Below are 15,703 nucleotides of genomic sequence, written 5' to 3' on the forward strand. Positions count from 1 at the left end.
CCCAACGAGCCCTGCGGGCCACAGAGCCGCCACTTTACTGTCCTGGGACCTGGCCAGCGCCCGCCCCCAGGGAGGTGTTGTAAGAGGTGGAGCCCGGATAGTGCAGCCTAGGGCGCCTGCATAAGAAGACCCTGGAAGCACACCTTTAATCCCAGCACTCCGAGGCTGAGGCAGGCGGATCTCTGTGAGTTCGAGGCCAGCCTGGTCTACAAAGCAAGTCCAGGACAGTTAAAGCTACACAGAGAAACCCTGTCTCGGAAAAAAAAAAAAAAAAAAAAAAGACCCTGAACTGCCTGCCCCAGCTCCGTGTGGTAGCCGGGCCATGCTACCAGTGTTGCTGAGCCTAGCTGCAATGTGCAGGAGCGCCCTGCTCCGAGAGCCGGTAAGCATGCCCCTCCCCGCATCCTTTCCCTAGGTTCCTATCCTTTTAGCTGAACCCTGACAGTTGCCAGACCTGACTGCTCACCTGTCTAGGAAATTGTTCATGGACCACCCTCTGGAAGGGGCCAGATTTGCCCCCCTGAGATGACCTCAATGGGCCTTACACTCTCACCATCCTTCTATTTCCAGCCTGGGGGCATGAGATTTAGGTCTGTCACAGATGCCACCCTGGGCATTTGAGCTCATCTAGTCTTAGTATTCCCCTCAATAAAAGGGTGGCACTCACTTCACAAGGTGGCATGCCTCGTCTCCAGGTTCATGATGAGACGACAGTATTGCTCACACCTGTGCTACCTACCTATTGGCTCACCAGACAGCCTGTACCTGTCTGCTTGCTTGCTTTTTCTTTCCCGTCTTGGACCACGTTGATTCCTGTAGGCATCAACCTTTCTTCTCCAGGTCCCATGAATGAAAGATCTTTCGAGTCATTCAAAAGAAAAGAAAAGAAAAAGAAAAAAAGCTCATCCTCATAAAGGCACTTAGCTGTAACCCCTCTCTGGTTCCCACAGTGTAAGGTGTCCTAGATGTTGTGGGAAGTCAATGCTTGTTTATGGTGTCCTCAAGCTGCCAGCTGCTGTCTTTGTCCTCTATGCAAAAGGAAACCTGTCCTGGGAGCAGCTGCTGTGAGGAAAATGAAATAGTCTGAAGTGTAGAGCTGTTGCTTGGCTTTTTCTTGCACTTTGTCTCACTACCGTCCAACGCGATCTTAGTTCCTCCTAGGTGGCTCTTTTTGTTTAGTAAAAGGATGTCATAAAACAGGGACAAAGGATGACTTCACCCAAACCATGGCCCATCACAGCCTACAGTGGGGTAGCTTAATTCCCCCTCAAGTGGTAACGTGCAATCAAACTAGCTCTTTTCTCTGAATACATTTTAAGACTTTTATTTTTAGTTGAGTGTGTGTATGCACAGGTGCGTGAGTGCACACATGTACAAGTGCACAAGTCCTCAGAAGCCAGAGGCATTGAGTTCTGGAGCTGGACTTAGAGGCAGTTGTGCGTTGTCTGACCCGGGAGCTGGAACCTAGATGCAGGGTCCTCTGCGAGACCGATATGGTCTTTCAACTGTCGAGCCATCTCTCCAGCTCCTGGCTTGTCTTTTCTTTGAAAATGTGTCACCCGTGCATGCATCTAAGGAAAAAGATGATGTTTTGCTTAATTTGGTAAAGTGTTGCGGTACCCTGGCTTCCATATGACATCTGGTTTCTCTCTTTCCTGCAGACTATTCAGTGTGGCTCTGAGAGAGGTAGGTGCGTTCATTAGAAAATGGGTATTTGGAAGTGCAGTTGGATGTTAAGATGGTCTGAATCCGGCAGTGGGCCACGGGGGACCAGGCACGGGGTGGTGCGTTGCCTTGTTAACTAATAGGAACGAGGGCTTTCAACGCAGAATTTGGGGAGTAAGGATGTGTTTGAGATGGGCCGGCCTCCTGATGAGTTAGCACACAGGCAGAGTGGACTCACCATGCTAAGCAGGAAGCGGTTGCTGCCATGCCACAGAGGGATAGTGACTGTGGTGGGAAGGGACACCTGTGTTGGGAGTAGGAAGCAAACACATGGCAGCCTTTGACGAGTGAGTGGGTTTTGCCCAAGAATGTGAATTGGGAGAGTGAGCAGGAAGGGCTGGGGCAGCAAAGGTGAGGGGTTGAGAAACTGGTCACAGTGTGGGCTAGCTGGCTGGAGTCCATGGCTGAGGTGTGGAGAACGCAGAATTGATGTTAGAAAGCATGGTGGCACACGCCTTTAATACCAGCACTTGGGAGGCAGAGGCAGGTGGATTGATATGAGTTCAAGGCCAGCCTGGTCCACAAAGTGAGTCCAGGACAGCCAAGGCTACACAAAGAAACCCTGTCTCAAAACCAAAAAAAAAAAAAAGAGAGAAAGAGAGAGAGAAAGAAAGCATGTCAACTACATCACACATCACACTATACTACACACACACACACACACACACACACACACACACACACACACACACACCCTGGAACACACCAAGTGCCATGTAGTTTGGAACTATGAGGCCGAGAGAATCTATGCAGCATCTAGAAGTTGACTTTCCTTAGCAGATGTGGGTTATGAGAGGTGGAACAGGACAGATCACCTGACAAGGCCCGAAACCAGAGTGTTGTTTTAGTTAGGGTTTTATTGTTGCAGCAAAACACCACAGCCAAAAAGTAAGTTGGGGAGCAAAGGGTTTATTTGGCTTACATGTCCAGATCACAATCCATCACTGAAGGAAGAAGTCAGGGCACGAACTCATCAAGCCTGGAGGCAGGAGCTGAGGCAGAGGCCATGGAGGGTGCTGCTTACTGGCCTGCTTTCTTATAGAACCCAGGACTGGCAGCTTAGGGAGGGTCCCACCCACAATGGTCTGGCCCTCCCCTATTGATCACTAATTTAGAAAATGCCTTACAGCTGGATCTCACGAAGGCATGTCCTCTACTGAGGCTCCTCCCTCTCTGATGACTCTAGCTGTATCAAGTTGACACATAAAACCAGCCAGTACAAGTGTCATAGACGTCTTCTTGTCTTTGCCCAGGACCATCTCCAGAGTGGATGGTCCAACACACTCTCACTCCAGGAGACTTAAGGGACCTCCAAGTGGAACTTGTTAAAACAGGTGTTGCAACAGAGGACTTTTCAATTTTGATGAACATAAGCTGGATACTCCGGGCAGATGGTAAGTTCGCATCAAACTATCTCCTAGGGTTGGAGGGATGACTCAGAGGTTAAGAACACTGGTTGTTCTTCCAAAGGTCCGGTGATCAATTCCTATCTCATAGCTCATGGCTCATAACCATCTATAATGAGATCTGGTGCCCTCTTCTTCTCTTCTGGCCTGCTGGCTCACATGCAGGCAGAATAATATATAAATAATGAATAAATAAATCTTAAAAACAAAACAAAACAAAAACCTATCTCCTAAACCAGAAATGTTTAGTGTAGGATATAGGAGCCATTAATTCCTCTCCTAGGCACACACCACAGACATGCATAGGTATATACTAAAAGATACATCCTAGGATGTGTACAGTGGCATTGCTCATAACTGCATCCAGATGACCAAGAGCAAAGAAGGACCACAAACTGGAAAGCTTGGAGCTTAGCACTGTAGTGAGAATGTTCTCTCTGTTTGTGACAATACGAACACCACAAACACAAGCAGCCAGAGTGCAAAGAGCTATGCAGCTGTATCTGTAATCTTGCTGACAGTGGCACACAAAAGAACCAGACTAAGCTAGAGGTTCAAAGTCAGGATGGAGGTTTGGGGACCACTCTGTCTTGTAAGTGATTTAAAGGAAGCATGGTCAGCATTGAGGGGCAGTTTATACTGATATAAGCATGTGTAAGTGTGAATAAGTGTGCAAAGTCACTGATGAGCAGTGGCCTTCTACAGTCGTATGTCATGGGAGAGATGATTCCCTGTATTTAGGAAAAGCTCTGACTTAAGCTTTCCCACTTCCCAAATGACGTCAGGAAAGTCCTGGCATTCCCTCCAGACTATGCTGAAAGCAACATGTAAGTTCCTCAGACAAGCCAATCCTGGGATCCTAATGCCTGGGCTTGTGGTTTCCATCTGCCAGAGTTAAGCTTGGTTTAGTCAAGAGTCCATTTGCCCAGCACCAAGGAGATTGAAACAGGAGCTTGCTGCAAGTTTGAGGCCAACCTGTGCTATATATTGAGTTCCAGGCCAGCCTGAGCTACAGGGTGACACCTTGTCTCAAAAACTCAAGGTGTGACCTGGGAAAATGAGTGACAGGCTTCATCAGTACATTTTTCATAGTAGCAGTAGGACAGGCAGCCACAAGCAATGTCAAGAGATGCCCCCAAAGAGAGCTGTGCTCTCTGGAGTGGAGTGGGGCTGGAAGGACCAGGGCAGGGGCCCCAAGAGAGAGACTCCTGTGAGATGCTACAATAGGCATTGGCCCCATGTCAAGCAGGGTGAGGTCTTTAGTTGATGTTGTTATGGATTTTAAAAGGAACTTGGGAAGGTAGGGATGGAGGATCAGACACACAAGAAAGAACGTCTGCATGGACCTAGGGCAGCAGGCATAGTCTGCATGGACCTAGGGCAGCAGGCATAGTCTGGTACTGATGCTTAGAGGGTCTTTGTAGAAAAAAAAATAAGTCAAAGCCAAAGCCTGAAGCATTTACTAAACCAGAAATGTGCAGTGTATAGGACCCACCCATCAATTCCATTCATAGGCACATGTAACAGGAGTATCCATATGCATGCACTGGAAGACTACCCCCAGCAGTCGGTCCTCCTCTAGAGACCTAGAACAAGGACAAGGAAGATGCACCACGAATCACAGGCACTTTATACACTTCAGACCAACCTAGAAGCAGCAGGGGTCAGGGAATTTGAGTTTACATCCACCACTGAGGAGCTGTGGAAGCCCAGGCAGAAACATCCCCAGAACTCCCCAAACTTCCTCATTCATTCTGTCTGCACCCTGGCTGCTGCGGTACGCATAGCTGAGATGAGTCTTTTAAACCATTGAGTACCACGTGAGCCACGTAAGCGCTAATGAAACAACTTCCCACTTCACTGTCTCTGCAGCCAGCATACGCCTGTTGAAGGCCACCAAGATCTGTGTGACTGGCAAAAACAACATGCAGTCATACAGCTGCGTGAGGTGCAACTACACAGAGGCCTTCCAAAGTCAGACCAGACCTTCCGGCGGCAAAGTAAGCACTTTTGGGCACATGGTTGTATTCTACAGATGGGTCCTTTGCATGGAGAGTGTGAACGTGCTTTAGAAAAGCCTGATGATGCAGAGCAAGAAAACCTGTGATGCAGAACAAGCTGCCTGGGTTCAAACTCCACATGTCTGCCCAGTGCCTGGGAAGTCAGCATCTTTGAGACTGAATGCCCAGCAAAGTGAGGGGAGTTAGACTTCAATTATATCCTGGTTCTAAAAGACCACACTCTCTAATTCTGAGTTATATCAGCAAATTGGGCTGGGCCCAGTCCCTACATGGGCATTGGCCAGAGACCTGTTTCAGCTGGAACACAGAGATTAAATGACAGGTGAAAAGCTGGGGGTGGTGGTGGTGGTGGTGGTGGTGGTGGTGGTGTGTGTGTGTGTGTCAAGCCTGGCAACCTAGGTTTCAGTCTGTAGGACCTGCATGGTAGAGAGAACAATTCCTCCAAGTTGTCCTGACCTTCCCATGTACACTATGGCATGATCCCCCACTGACACATATTCACACACACTAAATATAAATGTGAAAAATTTTACAAATGAAAATGGCCCCATTCAGAGGCTCTGCTGTTGCACTGTACACATGCCTTGCTTTGCTTTGCTTTGCAGTGGACGTTCTTCTATGTAGGCTTTCCTGTGGAGCTGAGCACACTCTATCTCATTGGGGCCCATAATATCCCCAATGCTAATATGAATGAGGACAGCCCTTCTTTGTCTGTGAACTTCACCTCGCCAGGTAAACTTCCTCACCTCTTTGGTTATTCTGTCTTACTGTCTCATGTGTGTAATGGCATGTGGTTTGATGCAAAGAGCCTTGGGAACCCTTTGAAGCTGTCAGTTTTGTCATCCCGTGGACACAGTACTAATTACTCCTCACTTAGGGAGGAGAGGGTTACTCTAGGTGAATATGAGGAAAGCATGTCCCTGGGTCCAGGGCAGGATGCAGAATGCATCATCTCTTCAGGTACCTGCCCTGGGCTGTGCCCATAGCAGTGGTGAAGCTCCTTTGTGGTTGATGCCTTAAGCTGTACAGGATGGCTTTGGTGCCACACTATTTACTACACAGCACTTCGCAGCTTTCCTGGTGACATGGTTTCATTTTGTTTTGGGGGGGGGAGGGTAAGTTAGTGTCCATATCTCTTGGTTCCTCTGGTCTTCAGGGTACATTTGTGAAAACTAGGACGATAATATCAGCATATTTCTGTCAACTAAACCCTGGGCTCTTTAGATTTCAGCTGCTTTTCCATTAAATTTTCTTCCTGTGCCACAGGCACTTAGTCCCTTCTGCCACCTCAGCCTCCTCTGGCTGCTGTTTTTCATGACCTTGTCAAACATTATCTAGATTGTCTTTTGTGTGTGATTGTCTGGTGCTTGTTTCATATGTAGGCCAGGGACATGAGGTTTGGGTATGAATCCCACAGAAGGCATTGAATCCTCTTCATTAAGTTCTGTCTGGGTGTGTGATGATGTTAGTGAGGGCTTGGGACCCACTGCCTAGAGCCTCGTCCCTGGAAGAGGCAGACCCTACACGTATTATCAACTCTCACTTTTCAGTTTCCAAGTCACCCCAAGGAGATTGTTTGGATAAAGGTCGTACTTAAATGGGACTGATTACAGCTTCCATGGGTGGATGGTTTTCTGTTTAACAGTATGTTAGTATCCTGTTTAGATTTGTTGTCTCTTTCATATTTGGAGAGACAGCGAGAGGGAGGGAGAGAGAGAAGGAGAGGAGGAGGGAAAAGGGGAGGAGGAAAGAGAGAGGGAGGGGGAGGGGAGAGAATATTAATATACTGGGCAAAGAGTTATACTAGAGATACCTTTTACTCAAATGTAACAATCTCATTCAAATTTCCAGGCTGCCTGAATCATGTAATGAAATACAAGAAGCAGTGCATTGAGGCTGGTAAGTAGATGTAGCGTTTTTGATTTTATCATTTGGAGATACTGATTTGGACCCATGAAGCTTCATCTATCCTGACAGGTGAAGCAGCCAAGCAGACGGGGACAGACTGTTAGGCTTACATAGGGCAGCAACAGCTACAGGAACTCACCCCCCCCCCCCCATTCAGCTAAACTAACAAGTTATCATTATCCCAAACCTCACTTAATGGCACTGCCCATGGAAAGCTGTTTTGTGATTGGAGGATCCCACTAGCCTTTCCACCTGTTTATCACAACTGACCTGTGGTCAGTGGAGGCTCCGGGTACCCTCTGTTTAGATTAACAAATAGGGTGAGAGTTTGTTCCAGTAAGGCCCCAGCTGCCTTCTCGAAAGACTACCTTCTCTATGGTAGACTTAACCTCTGAATTAGGAAGGAGCTGCGTTAGGACCGTTCCGCATCCCAACTTCTAAGGGTGAATATAAACTGCAGAGCGGTATAGTCTTGCCTTGCGATGATGCTAATGAAGTTAGTGATGCCAGGGTGGGGTGTGTGTGGGGGTGGGGGTGGGGAGAAGCTCTTTCCTCCCACCAAAAGCACCATACAAGGATGGAGCTGTGAGGGGGGTGAGGTCCAGGACCTGGAGTCAGCCCTGTGAATCCCTCCTAGAACCAGTACCCAGCCAGGGCTCAGGCAGGGAAGATAATCCATGCTATTATATACAAGTTCCTGGAAACTTGTCCAGTCTTATTTGCAAGTCACATGAGCCAGACAACGGACTTTCTGATAGCTGATCTGTCAGAGGTTCCTGTAATGTGTGTGGCATTTCCTTCCTTCCTCGTATCCAGGAGAGCTGGCAGCTTGGCCTTGTCAGCCCTGGAGCCTCAGTGCATTTACTCCATGTTTTGGGGCATACCTCCTCAATTCAGGCTCCTCTTCCTCCCCTAGAAAGGAGAAAACAGAGCTCCTAGCTCTCTTACCTTAAAATGTAGGGTGAGCACTGAACTGAGTCACAGATTGCAATCTCTACCTACCATTGCCAGCTCAAGGAAGCTATTTTTAACAAAGTAGTGGCATTCGGTGGCGAGTCCCTAACTTTCTCAGACATCAGATACTTTGCTCTGGGAACCCTGTCAGAAGAGAGACTATCGTCCCTATCTCTTGGGTGTGTGCCTAAGGACTTAATTTGTTTCTGTAAGGCCCCCTTGGGGACTAAGATAAGGGAGGAGTTATCAGGTCACCCATGCAGTTTTCTCTCAACTTGTAGGAAGCCTGTGGGACCCAAATATCACTGCCTGTAAGAAGAACGAGAAGACGGTTGAAGTGAATTTCACAACCAATCCCCTTGGAAACACATACACGGTTCTCATCCGGCGGACCGTGTTGCTGGGGGTTTCTAAAGTGCTGGAGGTACTCTCCCCTTCACTTCCTTATCACCCCACCCCAACCTCCAGCTGTGGTATCTTGAAGGGAAGTACAGACACTTAGGATCCTCTGAATAGGTTTCCTTTCAAGAGATCCTGGAGCTAACTGTTGTCCAAGCATGCTAGGCGACCTTGATTAATGCAGCAGAAACAAGGCTCTGTAGACATCCTGGGGAAAATGAATCTAAAGTCAACTAAAGGCGGAAGCTATAGGCTTCTGAAGCGAGTCCTTGTTCACACAGCCTGATGCATCAGCAGTCAGTCAGAAAGACTGACAGTCTGTCCACTCACTCACACCTGATAGCTCTTGACTGTGTTTCACCTATCCACACCAGAATAGACTGACGCGGACATCTGTAGCCGTTCCTGTGGAGGCGGAAAGTGAAGGTGCTGTGGTTCAGGTGAGCTGCAGTGTCTGGGAAGGGAAGGACATTAGAGAATCAGGCATGCTTTCTGTGTGTGCATGTGTGGTGGGGCGCTAGGGACTGAACTACTGTATTGTTTGGACTATAAGACGCACCTGACCATAAGACCAGTTTTTAGAGAGCAGTAAAACAAGAAAAACAGTAAAAACAGTAATCGGACCACAAGGCACACCCTAATCCCCTTCCTCCCCCACTTTTTTTTAGGGGGGGGGAGGAATGTGTCTTATGGTCAGAAAAATGTGGTAGGATGTCTTGAGTTCCAGGTAAGTATTCAACAACTGATACAAACTAGCCCACTGATGCAGCGTTTTAAGGATGGCAAGTCTCTTTTCAATAGCCCTAGTCAGGCAGCATTGGCAGGGACTCTTTAGTGGTCTTCACAGACGTGGGGTGTTTTGGCTGCTGACTTCCCAAAGGGCTTTTATTTCTATTTTCTACCACGGATCCTCAGAGTAATTCTAAGATAGAAGAGCCATTTTATTTCTCCAAAGCCCCAGTTTTAATTGAAAAGCAGAGTTGCAAAGGGTTAAAACTGGAAGGCTGGAGCCTCAACTTTGGAGAGCAATTGTCTGTCTTCCGAAAGCCTCAGTTCGCCCAGATTGAAAGAGAAAGTCAGGTCCCTGTAGTCTACAACATGGGTATACAGAGGGTCACAGTGCAACACAACCACACCCAAGAGTCATTCTCCATTCCCTGGAACATGAAGTGCTCAGGGTGGCCAAGAAAGCAGACCCTGGCACCACTGTAACTGTACCTTTCAGGAAGTCACGGGCTCTCCTAGTGCCTGGGAAGTCACGACTATTGTCCAGGGAGAAGATTTGTATGTTTATTATGATGTAGCTGCCTGTTTAGATAAGGAAAATACCATGTCAGCAACAAGTACAAAGTTCAAGGGCATTGCTGGTATTTTGGTCTTGGGTCACCAGATTGGATTTGTGGGCTAGTTGTTGACCATGTCAAGAGGCAACAGAAAAAGAAAGGGTCGGGTTTAGGGGGAAGAAGAGTTGTGTTGGAGGAAGTGAGGACACTGCAGAGCATCTCCCAAGGCACTCTGGAACTTTCTGACCTCTCCTTTTCCTTAGCTGACTCCATACTTACACACTTGTGGCAATGACTGCATCCGACGTGAGGGAACAGTTACGTTATGCTCAGAGACCAGTGCTCCCTTCCCTCCAGAGAGCAGTAAGTACCTGTCAGTACCACCGGATGGCCAAACAGGCTCTGGACACACAGGGCCCCTTTGATAGTAACAGGTTATGCTGTGTCTGTGAGGGGCATTAAGAAGTCCCTGCCTGTACCCTGAACTGAGACCTCATAACTAAATAAGAATAAAGGCTTTTTTTTTTTTTTAAGAAGACACTATCTTTTCAAAAGCAGGATAAGGGGGGGGGGGAGTGCAAAATGGCTGCTCAAGGTGTCACAAGGCTATGGAATGGGAATCAAGAACTGGCGTGAGCAGGGGCCGGGTCCATGAGGGGCCCAGGAGGGAGCATGCATTCAAGGCATCCAGTTTTTCTGGATCTTATTTGGTTAACAAATCAAGGTCCCTGGCACCTCCCTGGTGCCTGAGCTTGTGTTCTGGGAAATGTCTCTGGGTTTAGAGATGCGTCAGTTCTTTTTACTAACAATGGACAAATAAAATGTTCTGAAACCAACCCACGGGTGGGGCCAAGTAGCCAGGCAGGCAGCAGATAGCCACCCTAAACCCTGACTTCTATGTAGACAAAGAGCTGTGTGTGCTATGTACGTAAGTTCATCCTGAGGAACAAAAATTCTTCAAACGACGAGCACCACAACAACAAAACCCAGCATTCACAAGCTAGCTGCCACAGTGGAAATGCTTGTATGCTTAAGATCTAGAAGCCTGAGTTTAGAGAACGGTCCCCAATTCCATTGAGAATCTAGGGAGAAGGCTGGTGAGCTCACTCAGCCGGGAGACTCACTTTTATACGCGCCTTACAACCTGGGCTTCAGCCCTGGAACCTGAGGTGAAAGGAATGACCTCCTGGCACCCAGTGTGGCACATGTGTGCCTGCGTTTACATACATCACAGTAATACCTTTTTGTTAGTGTCTGTGTAAGCCTGCCTGAAATGGCTGAACCATCACTCCAGCCCACAGTAATACATTTTTTTGGAAGTGACCTGAATACTGGGAAAGAACCCTTAATCAACAGACCCACACCCCAACCCCCCCACCCCACATCCCACCCCCTACCGAAAGACCTTCTGGCCCTTGGTTTGAAAAGATCTAAACATCCAGGAAGGAGAACAAAAGAATCGATTTACAAATAGAGGACAAATGTAGCTTTGCTTGCTGAAGGTAACAGAGCTGTTTCCTGTAGACAGAAGCATGCTGGGAGGCTGGCTGCCTCTCCTCCTGGTGCTGGTGGTGGCTACATGGGTGCTGGCCGTTGGGATCTACCTAACTTGGAGGCGAGGTAAGGATGGTCCCTGTCTGAAGATGCTCTAGTGAGATCCCCATAGTCTGCATGTGTAGAAAAGAAATACAGCAGGATGTGGCAGCAGAAACCTGCACTCTCCACCCTTGGGGTGGGGGGGGGGAGAGGAAGGGATCAGGGTCTAAAGAACATCCTAAGTTACTGTTCAAGGACAGCTACATGAGTTCTTGGTGTACCCGGTGAGTTACTGCTACGGCATGGCAGAGGATGAAATTCCACACTTAAAGCTAAGAAAGCCACATGTGCTTTCCCTCAAGAATACTTGTATTTGGAAGATGCTGTGGGCACCATGTTAGCTACAGGGTTAGAGTTGCTTTATACATGATCTTGTTGCATAGCACAGCATGGGGCTTAACTTTAAAGTGATATAAAGAATTCTACACCTGCAGGTGGAAAATGACCCAACTCCTGATGTGCAGAGGTCACATCTGTGTCAAAGAACAGAAGTTTTAACAGCTTGCTTCAAATACGGTGCCATTAAACCTAAATAGCTTATGGGTTTATGAGAGAGAGAGAGAGAGAGAGAGAGAGAGAGAGAGAGAGAGAGAGAGAAGGGGAGGAGAGGGGCGAGAGCTTGACTATGAAGGCAGATAGGCTGGTTTCTTGATAGAGATTTAGAAATGCTCCTTTTAAAATGCTTTTGAGATTTAAGCATCAGTGTTTCAGGTGCTCAAAGCCCTGATCCTGGCTGACATTCTCTGGTGGGGATCACTTATTAGTGATGCTTTAGCCTACTTTGAAGGCCTGCTACCTGTTGTTCAACTAACAAATGTTTCCCCCACAGGAAGGAGCAAGACGTCCTTTCCAGTTACTTCCATGCTCCTGCCCCTTGTTAAGGTCCTGGTGGTCTACCCTTCTGAGATATGTTTCCACCACACAGTCTGTCGCTTCACTGACTTTCTTCAAAACTATTGCAGAAGTGAGGTCATCCTTGAAAAATGGCAGAAAAAGAAAATAGCTGAGATGGGTCCTGTGCAGTGGCTTACCACACAGAAGCAAGCAGCAGATAAAGTGGTCTTCCTCCTTTCCGGTGACGTGCACACCCTTTGTGACAGTGCCTGTGGCCACAGCGAGGGCAGTGCCAGGGAGGACTCTCAGGATCTGTTCCCTCTGGCCTTTAACCTTTTTTGTAGCGATCTCAGCAGCCAGACTCATCTGCACAAATACCTGGTAGTCTGTCTTGGAGGAGCGGACGTCAAAGGCAACTACAGTGCTCTGAGCGTCTGCCCTAAGTATCGTCTCATGAAGGATGCTGCTGCTTTCCACACAGAACTCCTCAAAGCGACACAAAACATGTCAATGAGAAAACGGTCGCAAGCCTGCCAAGGAAGCTGTCCGCCTTGGTAGTCTGCCCAGGAGAAGAGAGAGACCCTGAGCCTTCTTCCTCTACCAATTCCACTGACCAAAAGCTTTGGGGGGGCCCTGAAATGTACAGGCTATGTATAGGGAGTGCTATGTACAAAACTTGCTTTAACCCTGCAGTTTGCAGAGTCAGAACTCGAGCACACATGCCTAAGGCTAGCCACTAGCCAGTTTTAGGAAGATAGCAGTTACAATGAGCGGACTCTAAATCTGCAAAGCTCAGTCACATACTCAAAGCCCAGTGATTGTCACTGAAAACTCAGCATCCTGGTGCTGAAGTGAAGGGCATTTCCCAGTCAGGTGGCCAGTCTTGCACGCTCAAGCTCTATGCTACACATAGGACTGTTTAGCCCTGTAACATTTTAATCTGTTAATGAATAATCCATTTCAGAGGCACTCGCTAATTCACACACAAGCTGGACCCATCTTGCCTGACCAGATGACCCAGTGTACATGTAACTACTGTAATGTTTGTTATTTGTACAGTGTCTTCACTTGCCAAACTTTTGGACAGGCAACCTTTACTTTTTAATCTTAGATGTGCCAGGAATTGAAGCCAGGGCACTGGGCATCCTAGACAGATGCTCTGCCACTGAAATATATCCCAGTCCCTTACGGGTGACGGTAATTGAATATAAAAACATCACCAGCTGGATGTGGTGGCACGTACCTTTAATTCCAGCACCCAGGTGGCAGAGGCAGGAGGACCTCTGAGTCTGAGGCCAGCCAGAGATACATAGTGAGACTCTGTCCCAAACAAACAAAACCACATTGCTTCTAGCCCGGTGTCTACTTTCATCAGCTTCCTGTTCTAGCTCCCAGAGTTCTTGGTTATTACAGAACATTCCTGTTCAAGTCAAAGCTAATCTTAAACTGAAATTAGCTCTCTTGAAGTAATATATTTTTTTATAATCAATTACGTGAAAAAAACCAAGGGTTGGAGAAATGGCTCAGAGGTTTGGAGCACTGGCTGTTCTTCCAGAGCGCCTGGGTTACTTCCCAGCACCCACGTGGTGGTTCATAACCATCTTAAGTCCAGTTTCAGGGGCTCTGATACCCTCTTCTGGCTTCTAAGGGCACTCTACATGCCAAACACTCTAGCAGTGTTTTGCTTACACGTGTCTGTGTACCACACACATGCTCAGTGCGTGACGTGCTGGATCACCTGGAACGGGAGCTACCGTGTGGAGGTTAGGAATCAAACCAGGGTCTTCTGCAAAAACAAATGCTCTTTACTGTTGAGCTACCTCTCTACAGCCCCTAACATAAATAAATAAATCTTATTTAAAACAAAACAAAAGCAGAACAAGCAGTCATAAGACACAGACTTGTAATATTTTGAGTCTTCTAGCCCTTTTCTATCTTGAAGCAGCTTTTTCTTAATGTAGAAACCACAAAAATGTATATTAGCATATGCATTTGTCTAGTAAGGCTTTGTACAGTATAATAAATCTGTTTTGTAATGTGATCCAGTTTCAGGTAGTTGACTATTAAAATATTTGTACCTGGAGGCTGGGCATGGTCACACATGCCTTTAATCCCAGGGCTCTGAGGCAGGGGCAGAAGCAAGCAGATCTCTGAGTTGAAGGCCAGGCTGGTCTAAATAGTGAGTGCCAAAACAGCCAGAGAGCTACCTTGAGAGATCTTGTTTAAAGAAAACAAAAGCAAAGTTTTTTGATTAGGGTTGTAACAAACATTTTGAAAAAATATGTAGTTTTAATTATGTAGGTGCTATGTGGCTGCATGTGGGTAGGTTTGTGTGAGAATCCACTCACAGGAGAATGCACTCGCAAGAAGCCAATGGCCTCAAATCTCCTAGAGCTGGCGTTACTGATGGTTGTGAGCTGCCTAACATGTGTAGGGAATCGAACCCAGATCCTGCAGAAAAGCAGCAAGTGCTCTGAAACACTGAGCTGTCTCTCCAGGCCCCGTGGTACACACCTTATATCACGGTGCTCTGGAGGGAAGCAGGCAGGGCTGTGAATTACAGGCTAAAGGGTAAGACTGTCTAAACAACCAAAACAGGCTGTACTTGCACATAATCCTCAAAGGTCAGGTTTTGGGGGTGCGGCTTAGTGATAGAGTATTTGTATATCATGCAAAGGCCCTGGGTTCAATCTGCAGCAATACAAAAGCAAGCAGAAAAGGACCAACGTGAAGGGGCACAGCACGCATTCTAAGCCACGTCTTACGAATCCACCTTCATGAGCACACAATCTAATGGCTGAGGCAGTGCAGGTGTGGCAGGGCTCAGCTACTCGGAAGACAGTGGCCACAGGCTTATGAAAGTGAGAGAAGATGGATATGGCTTGTGTCAGACTTGGCCCAGAAACCAGCCTCCTCCAATTCATCACCTACCACTGTAAGAGACATTCATGCGGAGAACAAGTACAATGGGAGTGAATGTAAACTGTGTTCAAACAGCCCAGAAATGTAAAATCATACTCTCTATAAATTTGGTCCAATATGTAAAAGAACAGGTAATTTCCAAATTTGGAAGTATATATCCAAATAGTATTATCAGGTTAAACTCAGCAGACTCCTCTTGCACCTAGCCTACTGAGCTCTGCCCAGTTATCCTCATGGTACCAGTATGTCTCCCCACCATGGACTCCTCCAGTCCTAGCTTACATCCATGCCTCGTCTGTCCCTACTTTTATCTCTCCCAGTACTTTCCAAGCCAGGATCAGATGCCTGCCAGCCAGCCAAAGCAACTTTGCTCCACCCGCCCTGGCCCTGCCTACGCACGCCGTCCTTTACTTGCTGCATGCAGGGGCTTCCTAAGGGCCCAGGACCAGCGGTGCGGATGGCCATGTTCAACTTTTCTCCAGAACATTCACAGAGTCAAGTCAGCTGACCTGGTTCTTCAGGAAAAGGCAAACTAGATGCTTAAAGATGAAGTTATTAATTGCAGCAGCCACCTGTTTTACTTGCACAATATAGGCTAACAGCTCTAAATTGGTTCTGTAGCTTAGGAAAGGAACAAGGTTTCCTTTTCTGGTAC

At 47.5% G+C, this 15,703-nt stretch overlaps 1 protein-coding gene across 1 annotated transcript; it reads left to right on the forward strand.

The window, feature by feature from the left end:
• The first annotated feature begins 126 nt into the window (after positions 1-126).
• IL17RB (interleukin 17 receptor B) lies at positions 127-14,167 on the forward strand. Its single transcript, XM_084797116.1, has 11 exons — positions 127-382; positions 1,662-1,686; positions 2,979-3,119; positions 5,004-5,131; positions 5,758-5,884; positions 7,004-7,051; positions 8,296-8,438; positions 8,788-8,853; positions 9,960-10,059; positions 11,221-11,316; positions 12,122-14,167. The coding sequence occupies exons 1-11, from the start codon at positions 323-325 to the stop codon at positions 12,682-12,684; spliced, it is 1,497 nt and encodes a 498-aa protein (XP_084653242.1). The 5' UTR covers positions 127-322; the 3' UTR covers positions 12,685-14,167.
• Positions 14,168-15,703: the final 1,536 nt, after the last annotated feature.

Source organism: Acomys minous (assembly GCF_964271855.1).
Source record: "Acomys minous genome assembly, chromosome: 9".
Classification (NCBI taxonomy): Eukaryota; Metazoa; Chordata; class Mammalia; order Rodentia; family Muridae; genus Acomys; species Acomys minous.

Excerpts from the sequence above, each read along its gene's own strand:
- IL17RB (XM_084797116.1), top strand. The coding sequence starts at position 323 with ATGCTACCAGTGTTGCTGAGCCTAGCTGCAATGTGCAGGAGCGCCCTG. Across the intron at positions 1,687-2,978 it reads TCAGTGTGGCTCTGAGAGAG|GACCATCTCCAGAGTGGATG; the intron begins GTAGGTGCGTTC and ends GTCTTTGCCCAG. Across the intron at positions 8,439-8,787 it reads GGGTTTCTAAAGTGCTGGAG|AATAGACTGACGCGGACATC; the intron begins GTACTCTCCCCT and ends TATCCACACCAG.